The sequence below is a fragment of the Anopheles arabiensis genome, chromosome 2, assembly GCF_016920715.1.
Source record: "Anopheles arabiensis isolate DONGOLA chromosome 2, AaraD3, whole genome shotgun sequence".
Lineage (NCBI taxonomy): Eukaryota > Metazoa > Arthropoda > Insecta > Diptera > Culicidae > Anopheles > Anopheles arabiensis.
Window position 1 is genome coordinate 27,790,805 of NC_053517.1, and position 21,431 is coordinate 27,812,235.

Here is a 21,431-nt window from a genome sequence, read left to right on the forward strand (position 1 = left end):
AAGAAATGTTTTACATTTTCGGCCTGTTTTGCTGTACACGGGCAGCAAGCGTTCGCGGACACGGTTGGCGCAAAAGTTTCGGTCGGTTAAATGCGGTCCACCGTTAGCTGGCCCGGTGTAAGTGGAAACCTGGCTGAAGTGGGAGCATAATTTATGGTTTCTTTTCACACCGCCAGGAAGGATAAAGTGGATGGGAAGGGGACAGCGGCTCAGCTTCCCGGCGGACCGACCGTGTGACCATCACCGGGCGACCACACACACACTCGAACACCATTTCAACAAAAAAAAAGTGAAAACTCGCGCGATGCCGCCCGCTGCAGGTGTGGGAAAAGTTTTCCTTCCTGCACTTTTCCTTTGTTTGCTGGCAAAAAATCAACCATCCGTTCGCAAACAGCAGCCCCGCACATTGCACTCGGAAGCCGGACCTGTGGGCGGTATGCAGGTTGGTTTTTATTTTACTTCTTCTTTTCACCCCCTTTCACCCTGTCTCCTGCCATAACAACAGTCTCGCCAATTGTGCATTACCTTTTGATGGAAATTTATTCCGTTTGTTTTACATTCCCACGCACACCGGGACTTTCTGGTAGCATTCTTTTTTTCCCCCTGATTCTTTGTTCTGTCCTGTACAGGTGTAGTGGGGGTTTTAATGTTTCCTGTTGTAGTTTAGTGTTTGAAAATCCAAAAAAGTTTCTAAATAAAGATCCTAAATTCAACAGTTGAACAGCACCACAAAGCTTAATAAGACGAAATACAAGACAGGATGCTTTGTTCGACAGCAGGACAATGGTAACGTACACTCGTCACTGCCAATTGCCATGTGTACTACTGCCACAGTGTGTCAGCAAACTCAATCAGCTTAAGCGTGAGACAATACTCAGGATGCCAGGCAGTAAGAGCTTGGCACCGACAGATATCCGGTTAGAAGTTGCAACGGAGCGAAATGAACTCGCCCTGTCGGACAACTCGCCACAGCAAGCAAGCAAGCAAGGCTCCACGAGCTACCGAATGGAGGTGCGGGAAGCATAAAAGGCGAATAAACTACTGACCACCGACCACCGACAGATGTGTTCGACTTCATTTGCAGACCCGCTACCAATTCGTTTCAGCGTTTCGCCCCCGCCTTTTCCGCTCAACATACTGCGCTCTTCGGTGCACTCTAGCTTAGCAGTTTAGCACCAAACAAATTCCGATATTACCGGACACAGGTCGTGTGTATGCTTGTCCGGTGCGATGGGAGCGATAGTAAAACGAGCTGAAAAGTAAACTCGAAAGCGGACCCGGAAGCGGCGAATGCAGGAGAGCGAAACTGCACATTTTCTTTAGTGGCAACCTGGCTATCCTCTTCGGAAGGGTTCGTTCAGTGTGCGAACGTGAACGACTACAGTTTGCTTGTTTTTATTGCATATCGTATGTTATTTGTGGCGAGTTCTTTTCCCTTTAAGTTATCTCTGCGAGCGCGTGTGTGTGTGTGTGTGCGGTACCATCTCATGGATGTTTGTTCCGCCATCATCTACGTACATTAAATTAGTATCCGATAACGGGCACATGGTGTGCGAATCGGTTCCCCCCAAACACGTTGTCCATGCATTTAAAGAGATAAAGGCAATCGGCAATTTCCATCCACCGAAGAAGCGCCACACCTCGGAACGATCACGATATCGCACAATCGATTGTGTGCCACCCTGCAATACACTCACACGGGTCGTCAACTATCCTTAATTAAGTTTATCATGCATAACCGAATAAATGTGCATAATCAATGGTTGTGGAATGGTGTGCGGTTTGATGATTACGGCACTTTTGCTCTAAAACCGATCAATATCGCATTCGCACGCACGGAACACTATCCCTGCGTTCCTCATCCTCTCTCTCCTCAAACTCCTCCCTTGCATTTGCTTCTTCTTCGCACCCAACAATTGGAATCAGCTTAAAGATCTTTAGTACGATTGGTTGCCGCCAGAAGTACACCACGGGCAATAAATCGTGCGATTGTGTAGAAATTTAGAGCAGCAATCGATAAACTCCATCAATCATGGTTGGGCAAATGGCTGCGGTTGGTGGATGATAGCGCGCGCGTGTGTGTATGTGTGTGTCTCCTACGAGTAAATGGTGAATTGCTTTGTTCCTTAGACAAATATGAATTCTACCGAACCTCAGCATTTGGTGGTTCGTTTAACAGGCAAGCGAAGAACAGACATCTTCTTGAGATCAGCGGGCAGCATTCCGTGGAGCGTGTAATGTGTACCTTCACCTGATGTTTGGCTCTTGCCGGAGCCGGTGCACTCGGATAACATCAATCATTTGCGCTTGGGGTGGCCGATAAGCAACGTGTGGGATACAATTATTCCGCGTCGATAGGATACAGAAATGCACGGCATGATCAGAGCCGTGTTGGGAAAGCAATGTTACATGCATTGCGATATCGATCTGTTGAAGCTACAGAAGCGATTACAGATATGGAGAATAGAGAACGATCCTAATTACACACGGGCGTGAATGCTTACTTTACCTTTAATAAGTGTAAATAGATTCATTGTTCATATTAAAGGTAACTGGGGCTCTTAATTAACTTACAAACTATTTAAACTGCCCGTTATGCTTAGACAAAATTAGAACAAGCAGATAAATAATCTAATTTTCTTCTTCTTATTTGGCACTACGCCTGACTCAGCCAGTACTGAGCTTGGCTATCTCTAACTTGTTGGTATAATCATTGCAGAATAATCAGTTCAGCGTATGAGGGGCGCGATCCTTACAGAACTTGAGCTGTATGCAAGCATTACAAGTACCCATGATGGGCACATTGTTAAGTTTTTGAAGAACGTACTAAGAGACAGGCCAAATAATCTAAAATGTATATAAAATATTGTAACTCTCCATTTTGTTGTCAAATATGATTTAAAAAAGTTTCATTAGTATTCATTTTATCTATTAAATTAGTTTAAGAATGATTTTTGTACTCAGAATTATTCGTTCATCAATGTACTCAAACCATTAACGTTTGCGGTACTTCAATTTTGCAGTGTATTACCTCTTATTACGAGATTTTCGCATAACGAGCAAACCTATCAAATGCCCAACTAATACCTCTCTTAACGAGTATAATTTTGCATAACGATCAATATCATTTTTCTTCCTGATTCGTTTTTTAATGCCGATGTGAAATAAAGTTCATGAACATTAAGATTTTTTATAATTTTGCTTATCGTTTAAATGTATGATGTACAAGTCTGTGGTATGATACATGGAACATTGCTGTAAATTTAATACATTTATCGTAATCTTTGAAAATTTAGTTCGTGCTCAACAATATTTACAACAATATTTCAATCGTTATCGAAAAATCGATAAAAGAAAATTGGAAGTGTCCAACATCTGAACTCTTACTAGACACAACCCAATAAAAAATCGTTTAACATTTTTATTTTGCAGCAATGCAAGCAGTGACTTGAATCTGTTACCCGCATAACAAGTGAGGCACTGGAACGGATTACAATCGTTACGAGGGGTGCCACAGTATATGCAAGGTATCCATGCCTTTGCCGAAATGTACTAACTCTAGCTGTTTGATTCACATTGTTACGACATTCTATAATTTTAAACAAAAAAAAAACATATCATTTCGAGAAGCATGGTTCTGCAAATCTAATGTATCGTGGATTAATACATTTTGACCTAGCCAATCGTGACCGTTGGACCTTCCACTATGATTACGCACACTGGGTAAAATGAATGATGTTGACTCCAAATTATCTAGCTATTATCGAATAGTATCTAAACACATTTGTGATAAATTAATATTTAATGCAGCATTGCTTTTAGGTAAAATGGCATAATAATTTACAATTTAAAGTGAATAATAAAAAAAAAACTTTAACATCAAATTATTTATTATGAGCTATTGTTTTATTGAATCAGCCATCCTAGTTTATAAATCAGAAGTTTTTTTTTATTCAAATCTTATATTATATATATTTCCAAATCAACGCTGATTAATACCATCAAAACAACGTAAAGTTTAAGCAAAATTTGCAGTTCAAGTTGCAAATTAAAATAAGTTAAAGTAAGTTAAGCTAAGTTAATATTTCAAGATTATAGCACAGTATGTTTCTGACGTGCAGATTCGGAGATACGTAGTTTTCTGAATTTCACAGATCATGTGTAATTAGTACAATTTATCTAATATAGAATATCTTGTGATTATGTAAAATTTTGTAAATCATTTCAAAGATAAAAAAAACCGCAATTTTTAAATATAACAAGCGTTCTACAAAAAAATATATTCGAGTGTTAATCAGTCCTGCTTATGGGGAAACGGTCCATTCGGGGTTTGAGCCCATAACGAGCATTTTATTAGGTTGTGCGAGTTGACCAGTATACCACGAGACCGGGCTTGGGAACGCTTCTTCTTCTTCTTCTTCTTCTTTGGCTCAACAACCGATGTCGGTCAAGGCCTGCCTGTACCCACTTGTGGGCTTTGGCTTTCAGTGACTAATTGATTCCCCCCCATAGCAGGATAGTCAGTCCTACGTATGGCGGCGCGGTCTATTTGGGGATTGAACCCATGGCGGGCATGTTGTTAAGTTGTACGAGTTGACGACTGTACTACGAGACCGGCACAGGCATAGTGCGGCTTGGGAACGTATACACTATGTAATTCGGGAACAAACTGTAGTTAGTAAAAAAATTATATCACATTTTTTGTTTATGTTCATGTCATATCACAGTAACAATCAATTCAATGGATACAATAAAACATAAAATATTGCTTTTGCATACATACACAGCAACGTAAAATAGTTCTTTTCTTGCAGGTGCATTATAATTAATGACATTTTACTACTATACTAAATAATATTTACACCGGATGTACTTCAACGATGACACAACCCTCGAATGCACGTGTTGCCGATAAAAAGCGCCTCCTTCGCCTTGGCATACGTGAAGTGACCCGCAAAGGGCATCCTATTGTCTACATACCTTCTCACTGGCGGTAAACAGCGGCAAAAAGCTTTCTTAATTATCTGCTTATTCAATCATTTCTATCCCAATCGCAGCGCGTTGGTGTGTGGGATGGTGTCAGAAATCGTTTCACACCGTTAGCAAACTTGCTAAAATTGATTGTCCCTTAGCTGAAGACATTGCGTCGCACCAAAGCTGTTAAACCGCTAGGAGTGTGTAGCGTTTGTAAGCGCGTTTTTAGCTGCGAAATTGAGACCCGCTTAAAAAATGTAGGCCAAACCATTAATCTCTCAGCTGATCGATAGCGAGACGGCAGTTCAATAGTGGATCAGCGTGGCGGAGCAAAAAAAAACAGTGTTTCGGTAAACGTGTATCAAAAATGTGTCTGGTGTCGTATCAAATGATAGCAATTTATCACCTTTAAGCAGGCCAAATTTGCAGAAATATTACCCAAGCGATGATAAGATTATCCATCAATTCCACCACACTACAGCCACCGGTCTATAGCCGTACATATGAAATAAATGTAAGCCGGAAGCAACCGTGACTGTTCTCACACGATCTACAATTGCTCTGCGATCAATCTCGGAAATCTACCACCGACTGCTACCGGCTTGTGTAATGAGATGGAATTAGTTGGCGTATAATGGAATTCAAATCCATTCCCCGATCAACTGCAAGCCCAACTACACGGCAAGCACGACGACCGTGCGGTCGTTAAATGATTCACTGAGTTACCGGTTTATTTCTTCTAATCAATATGTACACCTTGTCGCCGGATGGACTGAAGTTCACCGACAATGTACACGGCCAAAGGTGAATGTGCTGGGGGGATTTTTGCTAAACATATCCATTCCACAACATCCGCAACAGAGCCGTTATGGTTTCAGATGAGTTATTGTCTCCATCCGTCTGCTGCGAATAGCGGTTGTGCCATTGAGATTACTACTGTACAAAATGCATTTAAAGATATTTTCGTACAGCAGATTGTGCAGAATTTTATTTCTGACTAGCCTAACCAACATGCTTGGATAACTTTCAGATGATTCGATGGGATATCGTGTGAGCTAACGCTTGTAAAGATCATGGCTCACAAATCAATTAACATTGATTGAGTACACCCTTGATCAAGAAGTACATGCGAGAATCAAGGACATGGTCGCGAGGCTGCCGCAGTACGGAAAGCTTCTGAAGAAAGCTTACCATCTTTGCGGTGAAGTGTTCACCACTCAGTGCAATGTCTCGTCGATACTTACTTTAGCTGTTAGCGATCGTGGTCTTATGTTCCACTGTAAGCACGTTCTGGAGAAGTATTTACTGCTTGTTTTTTTTTTTTTAACGTAAAGCAAACGCGTCGTCACGCAAGATGATTTTTGTTGTTATTTCAAAGTCACAACAAACAGTCTTGGCAAGGTTGCAGTTTGCGTTATTTTCGTTCCTTTCTTCCATTTATTTACCAAGCCAAGACAAGAAGCTTTCAGCTTGTGTTTATCTCCACACCACCGAGTGAACCAGTTGCATAATGTATGGGAGAGAAACAAACACTCCCTCGCTCAAATAAATCGTTTTCGGACAACGCGAACAACACACACCGCACCGATCTTCCACCCACCCGATCACTTGGTTGGTCGGTGTGTTTATCAATCCGCCCTTCCCTTCCACCCCTTACTGATCTTTCTTTTGTATCTACCTCCACCCTTTAACCTCACTTTCCCGAGAAATGTCGCACGAGAAACCGGCTGCCGCCTGCCGCCATTACCACCATTGTTTATGCTGACCTTCCGCCGCTAAACCAACGACAAACGACGGTTTGCCTCACGGTCGATGCCACGCGAAGCTCATTAATGCGACGAGTTTTTTACTCTCTCTCTCTCCTTCTCTCAAGCGATTTAAGCATTACACCTTATCACAGGAAACACGCCCGCGAGCAGCAGAAACGACGATATGCCGGAGAGCCGAAAGAGACCCAGCGAAGCAAGCGCGAAAAGCACCCAACCGAATCTGGTGGTTGAGCGATCTGGCTGGCTGGCCTCAAGTGGCGAGGCGCTGAAAATCTTCCTCTCACAATCCGTTCGGACGTGATCACAGTCGGACACGGTTTGGCAGAGCGTTTGGCCGCGTGTTACTCTTACATTTGTCCTCCCCCCCGGGTGTTGTGTGTTTTCTTTTAAAAGCTTTTTAACTTTACCGGCGTAGCTTTGCTTTTCGTTTAGTTCGATTGTTAGCAACCGTTGTACAGTGTAAGTAAAGCTGGCCGATCAAAAATAAGCAACAAATGAGAAGGTTTAGTGGTTCGTAGTGTCTTAAACGTTTCAAACCGAACTGTATACATTTTTATACGTTAAAACTCATAGAAATTAGCTGTGCACTCAACCGGAAACGTACATTGTGTGATAATTGCGGCATAGTGTGACGGTCAGCATTGATTATTTCTAAAGTCTTCAAGACCACTGTCGCGACGAACGTTTCGTAAAAGTGCATAAGGAAGCGGACAAGCTGTTGTGCGAGTTGTTTTCATTTTTTTCGTACCAAAAGCAGGAAGTGTCGCGATATTCGCTTAAGCCTTCAGAGCTCAACATATAACCTGTTTTTTACGCATACTTCATCAAAACTGCATTCCCTTTTTTTAATTTCCTGTTCCCTCCCTTTCGCTGAATCAGTTGCAGCAGCGAGAGTGAGAGCGAATGGCAGATCGCTGCATCCACCTGCATAATATCGGTGGAGTTAAGAAGAAGGTTTATCTCGCTGCACAAAACAAAACCTACATAACACATCTCCGATTTGCAGACAAAGCTCTGTAGCAGTTGGTAGTTCGCTGTTCCAGCCGAAACGAAAGACTTGAACAAAGAAGAACGAAATGGAAAAAAGGCTAAAAATGCATCTTAAAACCACAACAAAACTAGGCAAAGCTAGATTTCTCTTAAGCCCGTCCCCGGTTTGAACACTCTCGCCATTGGTTGATGGCGAAGCGGTCGTCGTTAGCTCTTGTCGGCCCGACCGAACACACCGCTGGTACAAACAACACCCGCCCGTAAGCGACGAACCCTTCCCTTTCGGTTGCTGTCGGCCTCCGAAACGTGGTGGGCTTTTGCTTTAGTGGTTGCAACTAAACAGTAACTAACAAACCACCCCTCCTCCCTTCCACTAAAATGGGAGAGTTGTGCGGGCAGGTGTGAGTAAAAAAGTGGCAACAGATTGGGAGTGAGAAAAGAAAGCCGCGCGTCTTGAGGGCGATTACATCTTTGGCCGCTTTTCAGCAAACTCTTTCAGCCATGAAGACCTTTTTTAATCTGTTTTACGGTTTTGGGCCGCTGAAAACGAGAGTAAGTGTGAAATAGCGCACTATCTTGTGAAGTTGATAATGGAATGATTCTACACACCGGGTGACGGTCGGGCCGCTGGAGCGGGACTGCATAACGAGGGGTTGCTCGTTATTTCTGACAACAAATTGGCAGAAACCGAAACATTTGCTTCAGAACCGGCATCACTCAATGCTTGCTCCACACATGTCACACCGGATTTCATCATCACATTTTGCTCTGTTTCTTCACAAACTGCACGGATGCATTACCTAATGCAGTATACGTCTCGCCTGCCACAATATCGTTGTAGGTGGTTGCAAAAAAGAAGGAATAAGACAAAAAAAACCCCACGATAACTATAAAGGTAATTCCACACACACGCCCTCCCTGTTGGGCAGTGGCAATCTTAGCCTTCTGCTAGCGTTGAGTGAAAAAGTTTATAACGTTTTTCATGCGTAACTCCTTAATGATGTCGGCAGATGCCATCACTTCACTGCGCATAGTTTATCTTTGGCGGAGGCTTGTCGCTTTGCTAGGCCCGGTGAGATGCAAACGTCGTTGCTTTATGTCATCGTTAGCATTCATTTTTAGCAGCCAGGCCTTTTTTCTCATAAAACATAAACCCCTTTGCACAGATACCCTGCCCCTACTGGAGCTACCCACTTTTCGTGGGATTTCAATTATTTTTAATTGCTAACGGAAAAAGCATTAAACCAAAATAAAGGTGGCAATGTTGCAACCGATTCACAACACTTCCACCCCAGGTTAGTGAGTGTGAGATGGACTTGATTTTATAATTTAGATATTATATTCACCCCTGTAGCTGTAGTGGGGTTCACACGAGAAAACAATTAGCTTCACAGTTTGGCAACCTCTGCTACACTCTAATTCGGGTGTCAAATCATTTAGACATGGTACGGACAGGCAACAGCTATTGAGGAGAGCGTGCAACCAACACAATGCAGCTGTCGCCAAGGTTAGTACCAGGCTCCGGCGATTAAAGTTTCAAATCACCTGCCCCGATCCGATTGACCCGCAAGGTCGAGGTGATACTAAGCATCGTGGTGCCGCTCGATAGTTAATCACCACCGCTCGCTTCGCACGAGCTGTGTGTAAGGCTGTTGTTTAGTTAGCCGGTTTAACATTTCTCGCTGTTTTGGATGTATGTGTGTGTGTGTGTGTGTTATTTTTTCTGACCCCTCTAACGGCAGTCGAAGCTGTTGCAATCCGAAGGAACACCACGCTTTGATTGGATCGGATTTCGAACGATCGTTTCGATTAACCCATGATCAGCGGTGAGCTTGGAACACCTTCCATCGCTCAGATATTGCACCAAATGTTGATTTTTTCTTCGTATTTTGGCTGCCGTTCATGCGCCACCGTTTTCTTCTCTCTTCGATAACCCTCAGATAGACCGTGACGAACGACGGAATGGTGAAATGGTCGTGGTTGGCTCAATTTATCATTTTCGCTGGTTCCGATTTTAGTGCCGTTTTGATATGTGTGTATAGATGTTTTTGGGTCGTGTTTTCGATCACATATAAAGTTACACACACACAAACGAGGCAGAGAAGCAGAATAGAGGACATTACGTTCGCGAAAATATTGCATGCTGTGGGTGTCGTCAAAGCTTCACTGATTTGGTGTAACGCCCATTCCAAGCTCTCGTATGACCTTCGCCCAATCGGTTTAGACGATGCTGCCTTAAAAACGAACACGATACAAGACTGCAATCTTAAGGTCAGTAAAACATAGGCAGAGCTTGCAGTTAAAAACAGGTGCTTAGAAATACGATTCTTCTTCTGGGTGGCCCTCAACCACGTACACGATCGTCACACAATATGTCACCATGTGGCGGGACAACACGCGTGTTTCGAACGAACTAATGCGCAGCACCTCCTCCCGCGGAGCCTGTCCAACAATGGATGTCAAACCCAACACGCAAACGATCTGAGGCGCGAGTTGCTAAACCGTTTGCAGCAGAAGGTTAAAGATGATATTAATTTTCTGACCCTTGCCAGTTGCGGCACGATGAGAACACTATTTGCTCCGCTCTCCCGTGCCCGTATAAACGTTACCAGTGCGCACCGGTTGAGTGGCTGGTTTGGTGTTAGTCTTTATGAGCTTTTGCTTAGGCGTACTTTATATAAAGCACCGTCTTCTCTGCTCGCATGGGGTATGGCCGACGAAAAACACCATTGCAAAACACCATTTGGTTGGTCAAAATGGACGAGTTTAGCAAACTGATCGATTCAAAGCAAACATCCACAAGCAAATATTTGCTCGAGCAGCGAGACTCTTCCGCAAAGTCCGCCTAAGCTGCACGAGAATTTTGAACACCGTTCTGGAGATACGGCGGCTTTTTAGCACAACATCTGGTGCCTGGTTCAGTGCGGCGCTTCTTTATTTCGGTATGATTCGATCACGTTTTTTAAGCCACCTTCCATTCCCGGAACCGGTCGATGAGGGAGAATTTTTTAGTTCTTAAACGAGTCCGAGTGGTAGCAATAAAAAGGTAAAAATCAAACTCCGATGCAAAACTCCTCACAAACCGGTACGCGCAAAGCTCGCGCGAATGAATCAATGCAAAACAGGTCCACCAGCCAACATTAACCTTGGCCGCGCCAGTGATTTATCTGACAGTGAGAAGCGCTGATTTCAGTGTCGCACCTCGGGGCTAATGCTATGCTGTGGTGATTTTTTTTCTTTTCCGTACAAATGGGCTTCTTTTCTTTGTTTTGGAAATGGGCAAGTTGTGGTCTGGGCCACTGCGATGCGTGTGACGTATCGTCGTAAAGATTGTAACGAATATTTAAGCCTCGACTGAAATGAAGGGTTACGTTTAAACGTTGCGCTCAAATAGTAAATTAAGGTTTTTTTGATAATCGTTTAGAAATAAAAGCAAAACAAACACACCGTCATTCTGCATAAAAGATACATTGAGTAATCTTCGCAATTAAGCAGGGTTAAGCTTCTAGATAAACGCCTAAATTAACTATCGAACGCATTTATTTTTCGGCTTATAGACCGGCACCAACTATACGATGGGCATCGAAAAGGAGTTTAGTCTAGAGGAGGGAGCGGAACGGCTGAAGGACTGGATTACAACACAGCCCCATCTGCCCCAGAATATACGTAAGTTGATAACACACTCTCTTGCGGCTGGTGAAATAGCGATATGCTGTTGTTTTAAACAATTAACATTTAATTTTCACTTTCAAAAATGTAGATCCAACATTACTGCAGCGGTACATTCACTCGACCCGTGGTGATCTCGAGTATGCGAAGAAAATTTTCATTCTCGGCTACACCCTCCGGCAGAACAATCCGACGATCTTCGACAACCGCGATCCGCTCAACAGCAATGTGATGAATATTTTAAAAGCAATGTACGTTCGATTGCTTGCGATCGATCTATCCCTCAAAAACTTGTGTAATCATATTTAAAAATGGTTATTTAACTCAATTTTAGTGACATGGTGCCCCTACCGTCGGTGGAAGGCTGTGAGGACAAGTTTATTTACTATCGTTTGGTAGATTGTGATCCCGATAAGGTGAGAGAGTTGGACGCAAAGGAATGATTTGTATCTCTATTGTTTTTTACCACCTGTTCATCTCTTTCCTTCTCTCTCTCTCTCTCTCTCTCTCTCTCTCTCTCTCTCTCTCTTGATTGCAGTTTGATTTTAACGATGTCATTAAGACGTTTTTCATTATTGCCGATCTACGCATGATCCAACCGGATGTCCCGATGAACGACGGTGGAGACGTGCCGATCTTCGACATGAATGGCTTCACGCTTCGCCACATGACCAAGGTCGTACTGTCGACATTGCGCGTCTACATGCGCTACACTCAGGTAAGGGAGGCCGAAATTTGGCCACGATTTTGGGAAGGTTTTTGATTTAGGGTTGTTTTTTAATTAATCCTACTTTCTATCGCTCCTCCGGTACACCACAGGAAGCACACCCGGTACGTCTGAAGGCCATCCATGTGATCAACTGTACGCCTTTTCTGGATCGCGTCATGTGCCTGGTGAAACCGTTCATGAAGAAACGTGTGGCCGAAATGGTATGCATGGAGAACTTCATGTTCTGTTTTTATATTTTCTTTTCGTTACGTAAATAATTGATAATTAACTTCTATTTAAAAAAAAAAGCTACACTTCCATCTCCCCAACTCGGAAACGATTTATGCGCACCTGCCCAAGGCCGCCCTACCCGACGAGTACGGTGGTGAGCAGTCAATCATTAAGCATAAAGAGGATTGGTTCAACAGAATTAAATTGCAACGGTAAGCAAAACCGAAAATGAAGCACACTTCTATCAAGAAAAAGAATGCCAACGTTTGTTCTTACATTATAGCGATTACATTACCGATGGTACGCGCTGGAAGATCGATGAGTCGCGACGAAGCAATGGCAATGATCTCTCTGGCACGCTACGGAAACTGGAAATTGATTAAACCGCAGTGCCCTGCATTGTTGCATTTTATTTACAATGTGTTATTTGTATTGTATATGTACATTAACTTAGTTTTATACTAGAAACTTTTTACAAAGAAGGGTGATATACTATATGAGTGCATTAAAACGGGGGAAAGTAAGGGCCTATAATTAAATAAATTGAGATTTTTGTAAAATTTGTTCTGCGTATTGTTGTAGAAGTTAAATGTTATGTAATGGTTTTTAATAAATGTTGATTCTATTTTCAAAATATAAAAATTACCTGTTTTCTTCTTCGTTGACACACACTGATGGGTTTATATTTATTTTATGACAGCGTGGGACATTATACAAAAAAAAGAAAAATTGGTTCCCAACAGGAATCGATATAATTCCGTTCTAGTAGGATGTTTTATTAATTCTCAAAAATCAATCTCAAAAAAGATATTTATGGTGGTAGGTGTTTTTTATTACAATAACGAGTTGATTAATCTAAAATCAAACAAAACTGTAAAATCAATAAAGAAGACGTGCGTGTTTGTTGCAGTAATAATCAGTGAATCAATGAGAAAAAAAAACTTTTTGCGTAAGTGCACACATTGTGCAAGTGCAACCGTCGATTCAAATATGTTATTCAAGAAAAAAAATCATGAAACGTCAACCGACACAATGATGACCGCTCGCCCACTGTGCCCGGCGTGAAACCAAACAAATCACAACTAACACACAATCAACAACAACAAAAAAGACGCTTCTTCTTCGTGCAAAGTGTTTCAGCATGTGCGCTCTTGCCGGGGTGCCGAATATTTGCATACCAGGGCTTCCAGCCGCATCGCAGCATGTATAATATACCATCGGTTCCAAGAGCAGTGCAATAGACGTAGTGTAGTTTAGTACAAACCGCCCCGTTTCCTCGCACGCAATCACCATGTCGTTGTTCCACTGGACGGATGGCAACATCCACACCACAGCCCTCACGCCCCGGGACTATCAGACCGAGCTGCTGGCTACGGCTCGGGAAGAAAATCTTATCGTCTGTATAGCGCACAATTCCGCCAAAGAGTTCCTGGCCGTAAAGCTGATCCAGTCGATGCGCACCAATCGCTGGAGCAGTCATCCTGAAGCACCGGGAAAAGCCATCTACCTCACGCGCATGGATCGAAGCTTGCTGTCGTCGATGGTTTCGAATTTGACCGACCTACAGGTCGCCAACGTCGATGATGTGGAGGACAGTGAAGGGTCACACGAACCGGACGGTGCTTCAAACACGCCAGTGACGGATGTTGCTTCGGCCGATGTGCTGTTCTTCGGCAGTGAAACAACGTTGCTGCAGTACATCGAGCAAGGTACGGTACGGGTGCAAGACATAAGCCTGCTGATTGTGGACGAATGTCACAAAAACTACGGTCGACAGGAACTGTGGGAGATCTGTGCTCGACTGACGCATCAGGCACCGTCGCCCGATAGGCCCGCTCAACGGACGAGAATCTTGGGATTAGCTGGTCCATTGCACGGTGCGGGCTGTACGCCGGAACGATTGTGCTGGGAGCTACATTACCTTGAACGATGCTTGCGTGCACGTATCGAAACTGCGAGCGACATCACAAGCGTTCTCAGGTAAGGTGCTTTTACTCGCTGTTTGTGTGTGACTTTCAGTTAACCGTCGTTTGCTTTATGTTTTAGATTCAGCACAAAACCTACGGAACTAATCCTGGAATGCACCCCACCCAAGCCATCCAATTTGACGCAGCATCTTAGGATGTTAATACAGCGTCAGATCGCTTTCCTGAAGCAGCATCGCTACGAACCGCTAGCCGTGTACGGACTGGACGGTAACGATAGCGCTAGTGATAAGCCGGACACAGACGGGGAACCGGAGAAGGATGAGGAAAACGATGACCTGCGCCGTGAGCTGAGATCCATCCCCGATCCCACGGTCGGTCCGTTGAGCTACCTAAAGCAGTATCTTGAGCTGCTGGACGAGTTCGGACCCTGGGGCGCAGATCGCGGTGCACTCGAACTTCTAACGACCATCGACCAGGAGAAGGTGAAAGTGCCTTACGACCGGCACTTTCTTCTGTTCTGCATGGTGTACACCACGCTGCTGCAGGCAAGAGCGACGGTGGCGTCCGTCTTCGCACAGCACGACACCGAACTGGAGCGCATCAAGCGCTACTCGACGCCCAAGGTTCGCCGCCTGCTCGAGGTGCTGGCATGGTTCGGTGAGCAACGCAACCGGCCGAAAGATCGCAACCAGCCGGCCACACTGCACCATCATCAGCAGGTGCACAATCTGCAGCGCATATTGTACTGCTTCTGCCGCAACGTCGAGTGTAAAGAGCTGGAGAAAAGCTACCACACTTTCGGCGCCCAAATAGCGGACGTTGATGAGCGGATCAAGCAGCTGGACGGTTTGCTAGCGTCCGTGCGCAAGCGAACCGAACGGTTGAACCTAAAGCACAAAGCCGTCGACAATGCGGTCGCCGAGGGTGGTGGTACGCTAGGGGTGCAGTCACCCCGGCACGGTCACGAGAGCCGAGCAAACAATTTCCGCCGCAAGCGATTCGCGGGCGGGGGACATTCGCACCACCGATCGAACGACACGACCGATGCGCTGTGCGGGTTAATTTTCTGCAACAACCGGGCGATGGCCCGCATTCTTTACGTGCTGCTGTACGAGGTGTCCCGTTCGCAGCGCGAATTTGAGTTCATCAGCCCACAGTACACGGTGGACAAGGTGGCCACCAATCCGCAAAACTGCCTCAAGCAGACCGCCATCGAGCATCGCAAGCAGGAGGAGGTGCTGAAACGCTTCCGGATGCACGAATGCAACCTGTTGATTGGGACGTCCGTGTTGGAGGAGGGCATCGAGCTGCCAAAGTGTAACCTAGTTATTCGCTGGAACAGTCCCGCCAACTATCGGTCCTACGCTCAGTGCAAGGGTCGGGCGAAAGCGCCGGGCGCGTACCATGTGTTGTTTGTCACGCCAGAAAATGCTGCCTCACGCAAGGAACAACAGGAGGATATGGAATCGATCGAGGACGTTTCACTTGATGGCATGATTCCCGAAGGGTCGGAAGACGACAATACGCGCGAAACGATCGATGGTCAGGACCGAACAATGATCGAAACAGCAACAGATGCGATGATCGAGCAAGTTGCCATCTACCGTGAAGTGGAAAAGGTTTGTGGTTTTGAAAATAGGAATTGCAATTGTTAGTTTATCAATCAACTTATTGTTTTCTCTCCACAGCTTTTACTTGCCAAGTGCCGCAATGGAGAGCCGCCCGATTGGGAGCTGAAGCATGCCGACTGCTTCAACCACTGCCTAGAAGTGTATCGTCCGGGTAGTGGTGGTGCTGTGGCACTCCAATCCAACGGAACGTGCGCCTCTTTGTGGCTGGGAAATGCCATTCAAACACTCAACAAGTACTGTGCCAAGCTGCCGAGCGATACATTCACTAAGCTTACTCCGATTTGGCGCTGTGCCACTACCGTCCGGAAGGGGCGCAAGCTGTACCAATACACCATTCGCCTGCCCATAAACTCGCCCTGGAAAGAAGACATATTGGTAAGCAACAATAAAGACATCATTAGCTCGTTAGTTCCTAATCAACAGTTAACCATATCGTTTTCAAGGGATTACCGATGCCTACGGAAACGTTAGCACGCAGGCTGGCTGCCTATATGACTTGCCGGATGCTGCATGCCGCTGGGGAGCTTGACAATTCCTTTCAACCGTTCGGCAAGGAAGCCTTTCGTGCGTTCGAAGCGGACTGGGAAAACTTTGAGCTGGAGGAATCGGACGCCAAAATACTGTCCGAAAACAGCGACCCCAGACCGGGCACAACAAAACGGCGGCAATATTACTACAAAAGGGTATGTACGCTGACGTCAGACGTTATTTATAATTATTGTGTTAAACATACATTTCCATCCAGATCGCTTCCGTGTTCAACGAGTGTCGACCTGACGCTGAAACCGTCGCCTATCTCTACCACATACGCATGGAGCTGATCTGTCCCATCCCCGAGGAGCAGAATACGCGCGGGCGCAAAATATACGCACCGGAAGAATCCGCACAAGGGTTTGGCATTCTGACCACGAAGCTGATACCAAAGATAAGCTCCTTTCCCATATTCACCCGGTCCGGCGAGGTGAAAGTGTCGCTCGATCTGTGCCCGCAGCGCGTTAAACTGTCCGCCCACCAGCTGGAGATGGTAAACTGTTTCGTGAAGTACACGTTCACCAAAGTGTTGCGCTTGCAGAAGAGCCTGATGCTGTACGATGCGAACGCAACGGAGAACTGTTTCTTCATCGTTCCGACGGTCAGGCAAGCTGTTGCGGGTGCAGCTGGTAAAGACGAACCACCGCTCCAATCGGACGACGTGATGGTGGACTGGGAGTTTGTGGAAAAGATTGCCACGAACGTGCATCGCAGCGGACCAACATTCATACCGGACGAGGCACGCAAGGGCTACACGTTCGATGTGGGCAAATTTCGGGACGCCGTTGTAATGCCGTGGTATCGGAACCGCGACCAGCCGCAGTACTTTTACGTGGCGGAAATATGCAACCATCTGTCGCCGAAGAGCACCTTTCCCGGGTCGAACTACGCGACGTTCGAGGAGTATTACCATCGCAAGTACAAAATCCACATTCAGAACCAACGCCAGCCGCTGCTGGACGTTGACCATACCAGTGCGCGGCTAAACTTCCTGACGCCCCGGTACGTTAACCGGAAGGGTGTAGCATTGCCGACCAGCTCGGAGGAGACGAAGCGGGCCAAGCGTGAAAACTTGGAGCAGAAACAGATCCTCGTACCGGAGCTGTGCACGATACATCCGTTCCCTGCCTCGCTGTGGCGTGCGGCCGTCTGCCTGCCGTGCGTACTGTACCGCATCAACGCGCTGCTGCTGGCGGATGAGATACGGCGCCAGGTGGCACGCGACCTGCGGCTGGGATGGGAAAATGTGGACGAGCTGCAGGAGGGCCAGTTCCAGTGGCCAATGCTAAGCTTTGGCTGGAATCTGGCCGATGTGCTGCGCAAAACGAAGGAGCAGAAAATTGCGCAAGCTCAGGAAGCGATCGATGCCAGTGCGCCGGAAGTGGAAGATGAAGTGGAGCTAGAAAAGGAAGCGCCGAACGCGCGTGATGCTGCGGAGGTTGATGAGGAAGATGGGCTAAAGATGGAACACGGTGTAATTGCTGAGGTTGAAAAGAGTCAGGTGGATGGAGAGGATGATACTGGCGACAAAAAGACTGATAGCGATGGAACGCTGCTTGAAATTGGTACATGGTCGAACGAAATGGCGGTGGGCGTTGGAACCGATAACGATATGGGTGAAGAAGGTAGGAGAGGCGCATCATCGCCCTCGTTCCTGCGGTACGATTCCGACTGTTCCAGCAACAGCAGTGCCAATTTCTACTCTTCGGACGAGTATGACGAAGAGGACGATTACTATCTGTACGATGGTTCGGAAAAGCCGAAAAATGCGATAGAGCCGAGCCAGGAGGCAGTATCGGGCACGGACAATGCGAACGACTCGGGCGATAAGCCGGGCAGTAGGAACCGGACCATCACGCAGTCACAGGACACGGTGGTGAATCTGGGTGGGCGGTTGAAGATCGAGTTCAAGTCGGAAACCGATGCCGAAGCGATCGATTCCGAGTGTGATCTGCAGCGGCAGCGAACGCAGCAGAGCATCATTGAGCGGTCACGCCAGAACGATATGCTCTATCAGAGCTCGAAAAACGCGGTCGATGGGTTCTGCTACTCGCCGAGCGATCGGCAGTGTGCCGAGGAGCGGGAGCAAGCGGAGCAACGGTTTGAGCGGCAGAAAAATCACACCAAAGACACCATCCGCCAGCAGGGCAGCTTGGTGCGATGGAACGAACCGCTGTCCGTAAGCCACTGGCGATCGAAGCTGGACGAGTCGGAAGCGGCCACCCTTGGCGCACTGATGGACGATTTGGGCGGGCAACCGTTCACGGAGCTCGTACCGTACGTCGAGCCGGAGCAGCTGTTCGAGCTGCTTGTGCGAAACGGTAGCAGCGGGGAACGATGGCTCCGATTGCACGATCTGTACTGCTTGAATCGACCGTTCTTCCCGGAACGGTACACCATCTTCCGGGGCGGTTCACAGTTTGATAACTTTCTGGACGAAAGCTGCCAGGAAGGTGAGGGTGCTAGCTCGCCACCGAAAGTGATCGAGCTGACTATTTGCGATCCTTTTCCGGCGATAGCCGCCGGGCAGACGGCTTGCAACTACAAACCGAAACAACATTCCATGCGGAGCGACGAAGCGAACAAGAACGACAGTGCGGGTGTGCTCAGTACGACAGCTGAGGCCGGGGGTGTTGATTACTTCAGTTTCGATTATCAGCCAGATTTGAGCCAACATCCCGGTCCCAGTCCGGCTATTATTCTACAAGCGCTAACCATGTCGAACGCCAACGATGGCATCAACTTGGAGCGATTGGAAACGATTGGCGATTCCTTTCTGAAGTACGCCATCACCACCTACCTCTACTGCCGGTACGACAACGTGCACGAGGGCAAGCTAAGCCACCTGCGGTCGAAGCAGGTGTCCAATCTGAACCTTTACCGGCTGGGTCGCAGGAAGCGGTTGGGCGACTGCATGATTGCGGCCAAATTTGAACCACACGATAACTGGCTGCCACCCTGCTACTACGTGCCGAAGGAGCTAGAACAAACGTTGATTGATGCAAAGGTATGCGAGGTGCGAGGTTCAGAGTATTATACAGGGGGAATTAATTTTTTTTATTACTATTTGCAGATTCCTGCCTGCCATTGGAATCTGGCCGATCTTCCAGACATCAAGCGTCTGTCGTGCGCTGAAATCTGTCAACTAGTCAAGGAACGTGCACGGGCCAAACGCAGAGAGGATGTCGACCGGTTCGACCTACAACATGCAGACAGCAACGGTGGTGAGGACGGAAATGAAGACGACGACGATGACGACGACGACGACGATGACGACGATACAACCACTGGCGAAGGGAACGAGCACGAAGCGGACAATGGGTCCTGCTACATCCCGTACAATTTGGTAACGCAGCACAGCATTCCCGACAAATCGGTGGCAGACTGTGTGGAAGCCCTGATCGGTGCCTACCTCATCGAATGTGGCCCCCGCGGAGCGCTCCTCTTTATGGCATGGCTTGGCATACGGGTGCTCCCCATCCGTGAGCCGCCGGTGAAGCTTTATTCAAACAACGAGACGGCGCTTACTCCTTACAAAGCTACTGGACAGAATGATGGACCGCTGTCCATTGGCGTAACGATTGCTGAGTATGGTCACTGGGTTGCACCGCCCTCGCCCATGGTGCGGGCCAACATTACGTTCGGTGGCATCGAAACCGGTGCCGCGGCAACGTCCCGCGAGCTGGCCCGGCTGCTGCAAGGGTTCGAGGAGTTCGAGCAGGCGCTTGGTTACCGCTTCCGGGACCGTTCCTACTTGCTGCAAGCCATGACGCACGCCTCGTACAGCCCGAACCGGCTGACGGATTGCTACCAGCGGCTGGAGTTTCTGGGCGATGCCATCCTCGACTACCTCATCACGCGCCATCTGTACGAGGACCGCCGGCAGCATTCACCGGGCGCGCTCACAGACTTGCGGTCGGCGCTGGTGAACAATACCATCTTTGCTTCGCTCGCCGTACGTCACGGATTTCATAAGTACTTCCTGCACCTGTCGCCCGGGCTGCAGGAGGTGATCGATCGATTCGTTCGCATCCAGCAAGAGAACGGGCATCGCATCACGGAGGAGGAATACTACCTGCCGGACGAAGATGACGAGCTGGGCGAGTACGGTGCGATGGGGGAGGACGGTCCCGGCGAGGGCCGCGGTGTGGGGGAGGCGGAAGATGTGGAGGTGCCGAAAGCGTTGGGCGACGTGTTCGAATCGATTGCCGGTGCCATTTTCCTCGATTCCGACATGTCGCTCGATACGGTGTGGAAGGTAAGTGGGGGTTGAAGTGGACAAACCAGTGTGTAGCAAGCGGTAATTATTACATTCTTCGCCACAGGTGTATCGGAAAATGATGGGACCGGAAATAGAGAAATTCAGCAGCTCGGTCCCGAAATCGCCGATACGCGAACTGCTCGAGATGGAACCGGAGACGGCCAAATTTGGGTACTGTATTTGGGTTGTCCCTCATTTCTCAAGCCGTTACGTATTACGTTTCACTAACCTCTATGCTTGGAATTCCGCTTTGCAGCAAACCGGAGAAGCTAACGGACGGACGACGCGTGCGGGTAACGGTGGAAGTGTTCGGCAAAGGTACATTCCGTGGCATTGGAAGGAACTATCGCATCGCCAAGTGTACGGCGGCAAAGTGTGCCCTTCGCCAGCTCAAGAAGCTCGGCTATGCCAACCATCACAAGCGCCGATAGACAGATAATGTAGCGCAAATGCGTAATTGCTAATTGGTTCCTTATAACGGTGCTGCGATTGCACACTCATTCATTGTACTACTGTATGTTAGTGAAATAGAATCCTTGGGGGGAGAAGAACGGGCTACGTGTAAGCTAGATCGTAATAAAATTCGTGTCTGTGTCCGTGTAACCGCAACGGCAATTTATTTGAATTTGTTTTAAGCCACACGTGCTTAAACGAATATTATTTTCTTAGACCAAAAACTAAGCACGTGTCGCTTGAATCGTTAAATTGTTGAGGTATTTTAATTCCATTCAAATCTAT

At 47.0% G+C, this 21,431-nt stretch overlaps 2 protein-coding genes across 2 annotated transcripts; both read left to right on the forward strand.

The window, feature by feature from the left end:
• The first annotated feature begins 7,012 nt into the window (after positions 1–7,012).
• On the forward strand, positions 7,013–12,904 carry LOC120897085 (alpha-tocopherol transfer protein-like). Its single transcript, XM_040301699.1, has 8 exons — positions 7,013–7,202; positions 11,291–11,399; positions 11,494–11,653; positions 11,737–11,818; positions 11,941–12,120; positions 12,222–12,332; positions 12,421–12,554; positions 12,626–12,904. Exons 2-8 carry the CDS (start codon positions 11,309–11,311, stop codon positions 12,723–12,725), a joined length of 858 nt encoding a protein of 285 aa, XP_040157633.1. The 5' UTR covers positions 7,013–7,202; positions 11,291–11,308; the 3' UTR covers positions 12,726–12,904.
• Positions 12,905–13,442: 538 nt separating this feature from the next.
• Positions 13,443–21,296, forward strand: LOC120898639 (endoribonuclease Dcr-1). The gene is made up of 8 exons (XM_040304759.1): positions 13,443–14,322; positions 14,389–15,889; positions 15,959–16,276; positions 16,345–16,584; positions 16,647–19,439; positions 19,506–20,690; positions 20,758–20,864; positions 20,950–21,296. The coding sequence occupies exons 1-8, from the start codon at positions 13,634–13,636 to the stop codon at positions 21,122–21,124; spliced, it is 7,008 nt and encodes a 2,335-aa protein (XP_040160693.1). The 5' UTR covers positions 13,443–13,633; the 3' UTR covers positions 21,125–21,296.
• Positions 21,297–21,431: the final 135 nt, after the last annotated feature.

What these genes read in the sequence shown, in the direction of transcription:
- LOC120897085 (XM_040301699.1), top strand. Translation starts at nt 11,309, where the DNA reads ATGGGCATCGAAAAGGAGTTTAGTCTAGAGGAGGGAGCGGAACGGCTG. An exon ending in ATGAATATTTTAAAAGCAAT is followed by an intron (nt 11,654 to 11,736) that starts GTACGTTCGATT and finishes ACTCAATTTTAG; the next exon opens with TGACATGGTGCCCCTACCGT. An exon ending in TAGATTGTGATCCCGATAAG is followed by an intron (nt 11,819 to 11,940) that starts GTGAGAGAGTTG and finishes TCTTGATTGCAG; the next exon opens with TTTGATTTTAACGATGTCAT.
- LOC120898639 (XM_040304759.1), top strand. Translation starts at nt 13,634, where the DNA reads ATGTCGTTGTTCCACTGGACGGATGGCAACATCCACACCACAGCCCTC. An exon ending in TCTACCGTGAAGTGGAAAAG is followed by an intron (nt 15,890 to 15,958) that starts GTTTGTGGTTTT and finishes TTCTCTCCACAG; the next exon opens with CTTTTACTTGCCAAGTGCCG. An exon ending in AAACGTTGATTGATGCAAAG is followed by an intron (nt 19,440 to 19,505) that starts GTATGCGAGGTG and finishes TACTATTTGCAG; the next exon opens with ATTCCTGCCTGCCATTGGAA.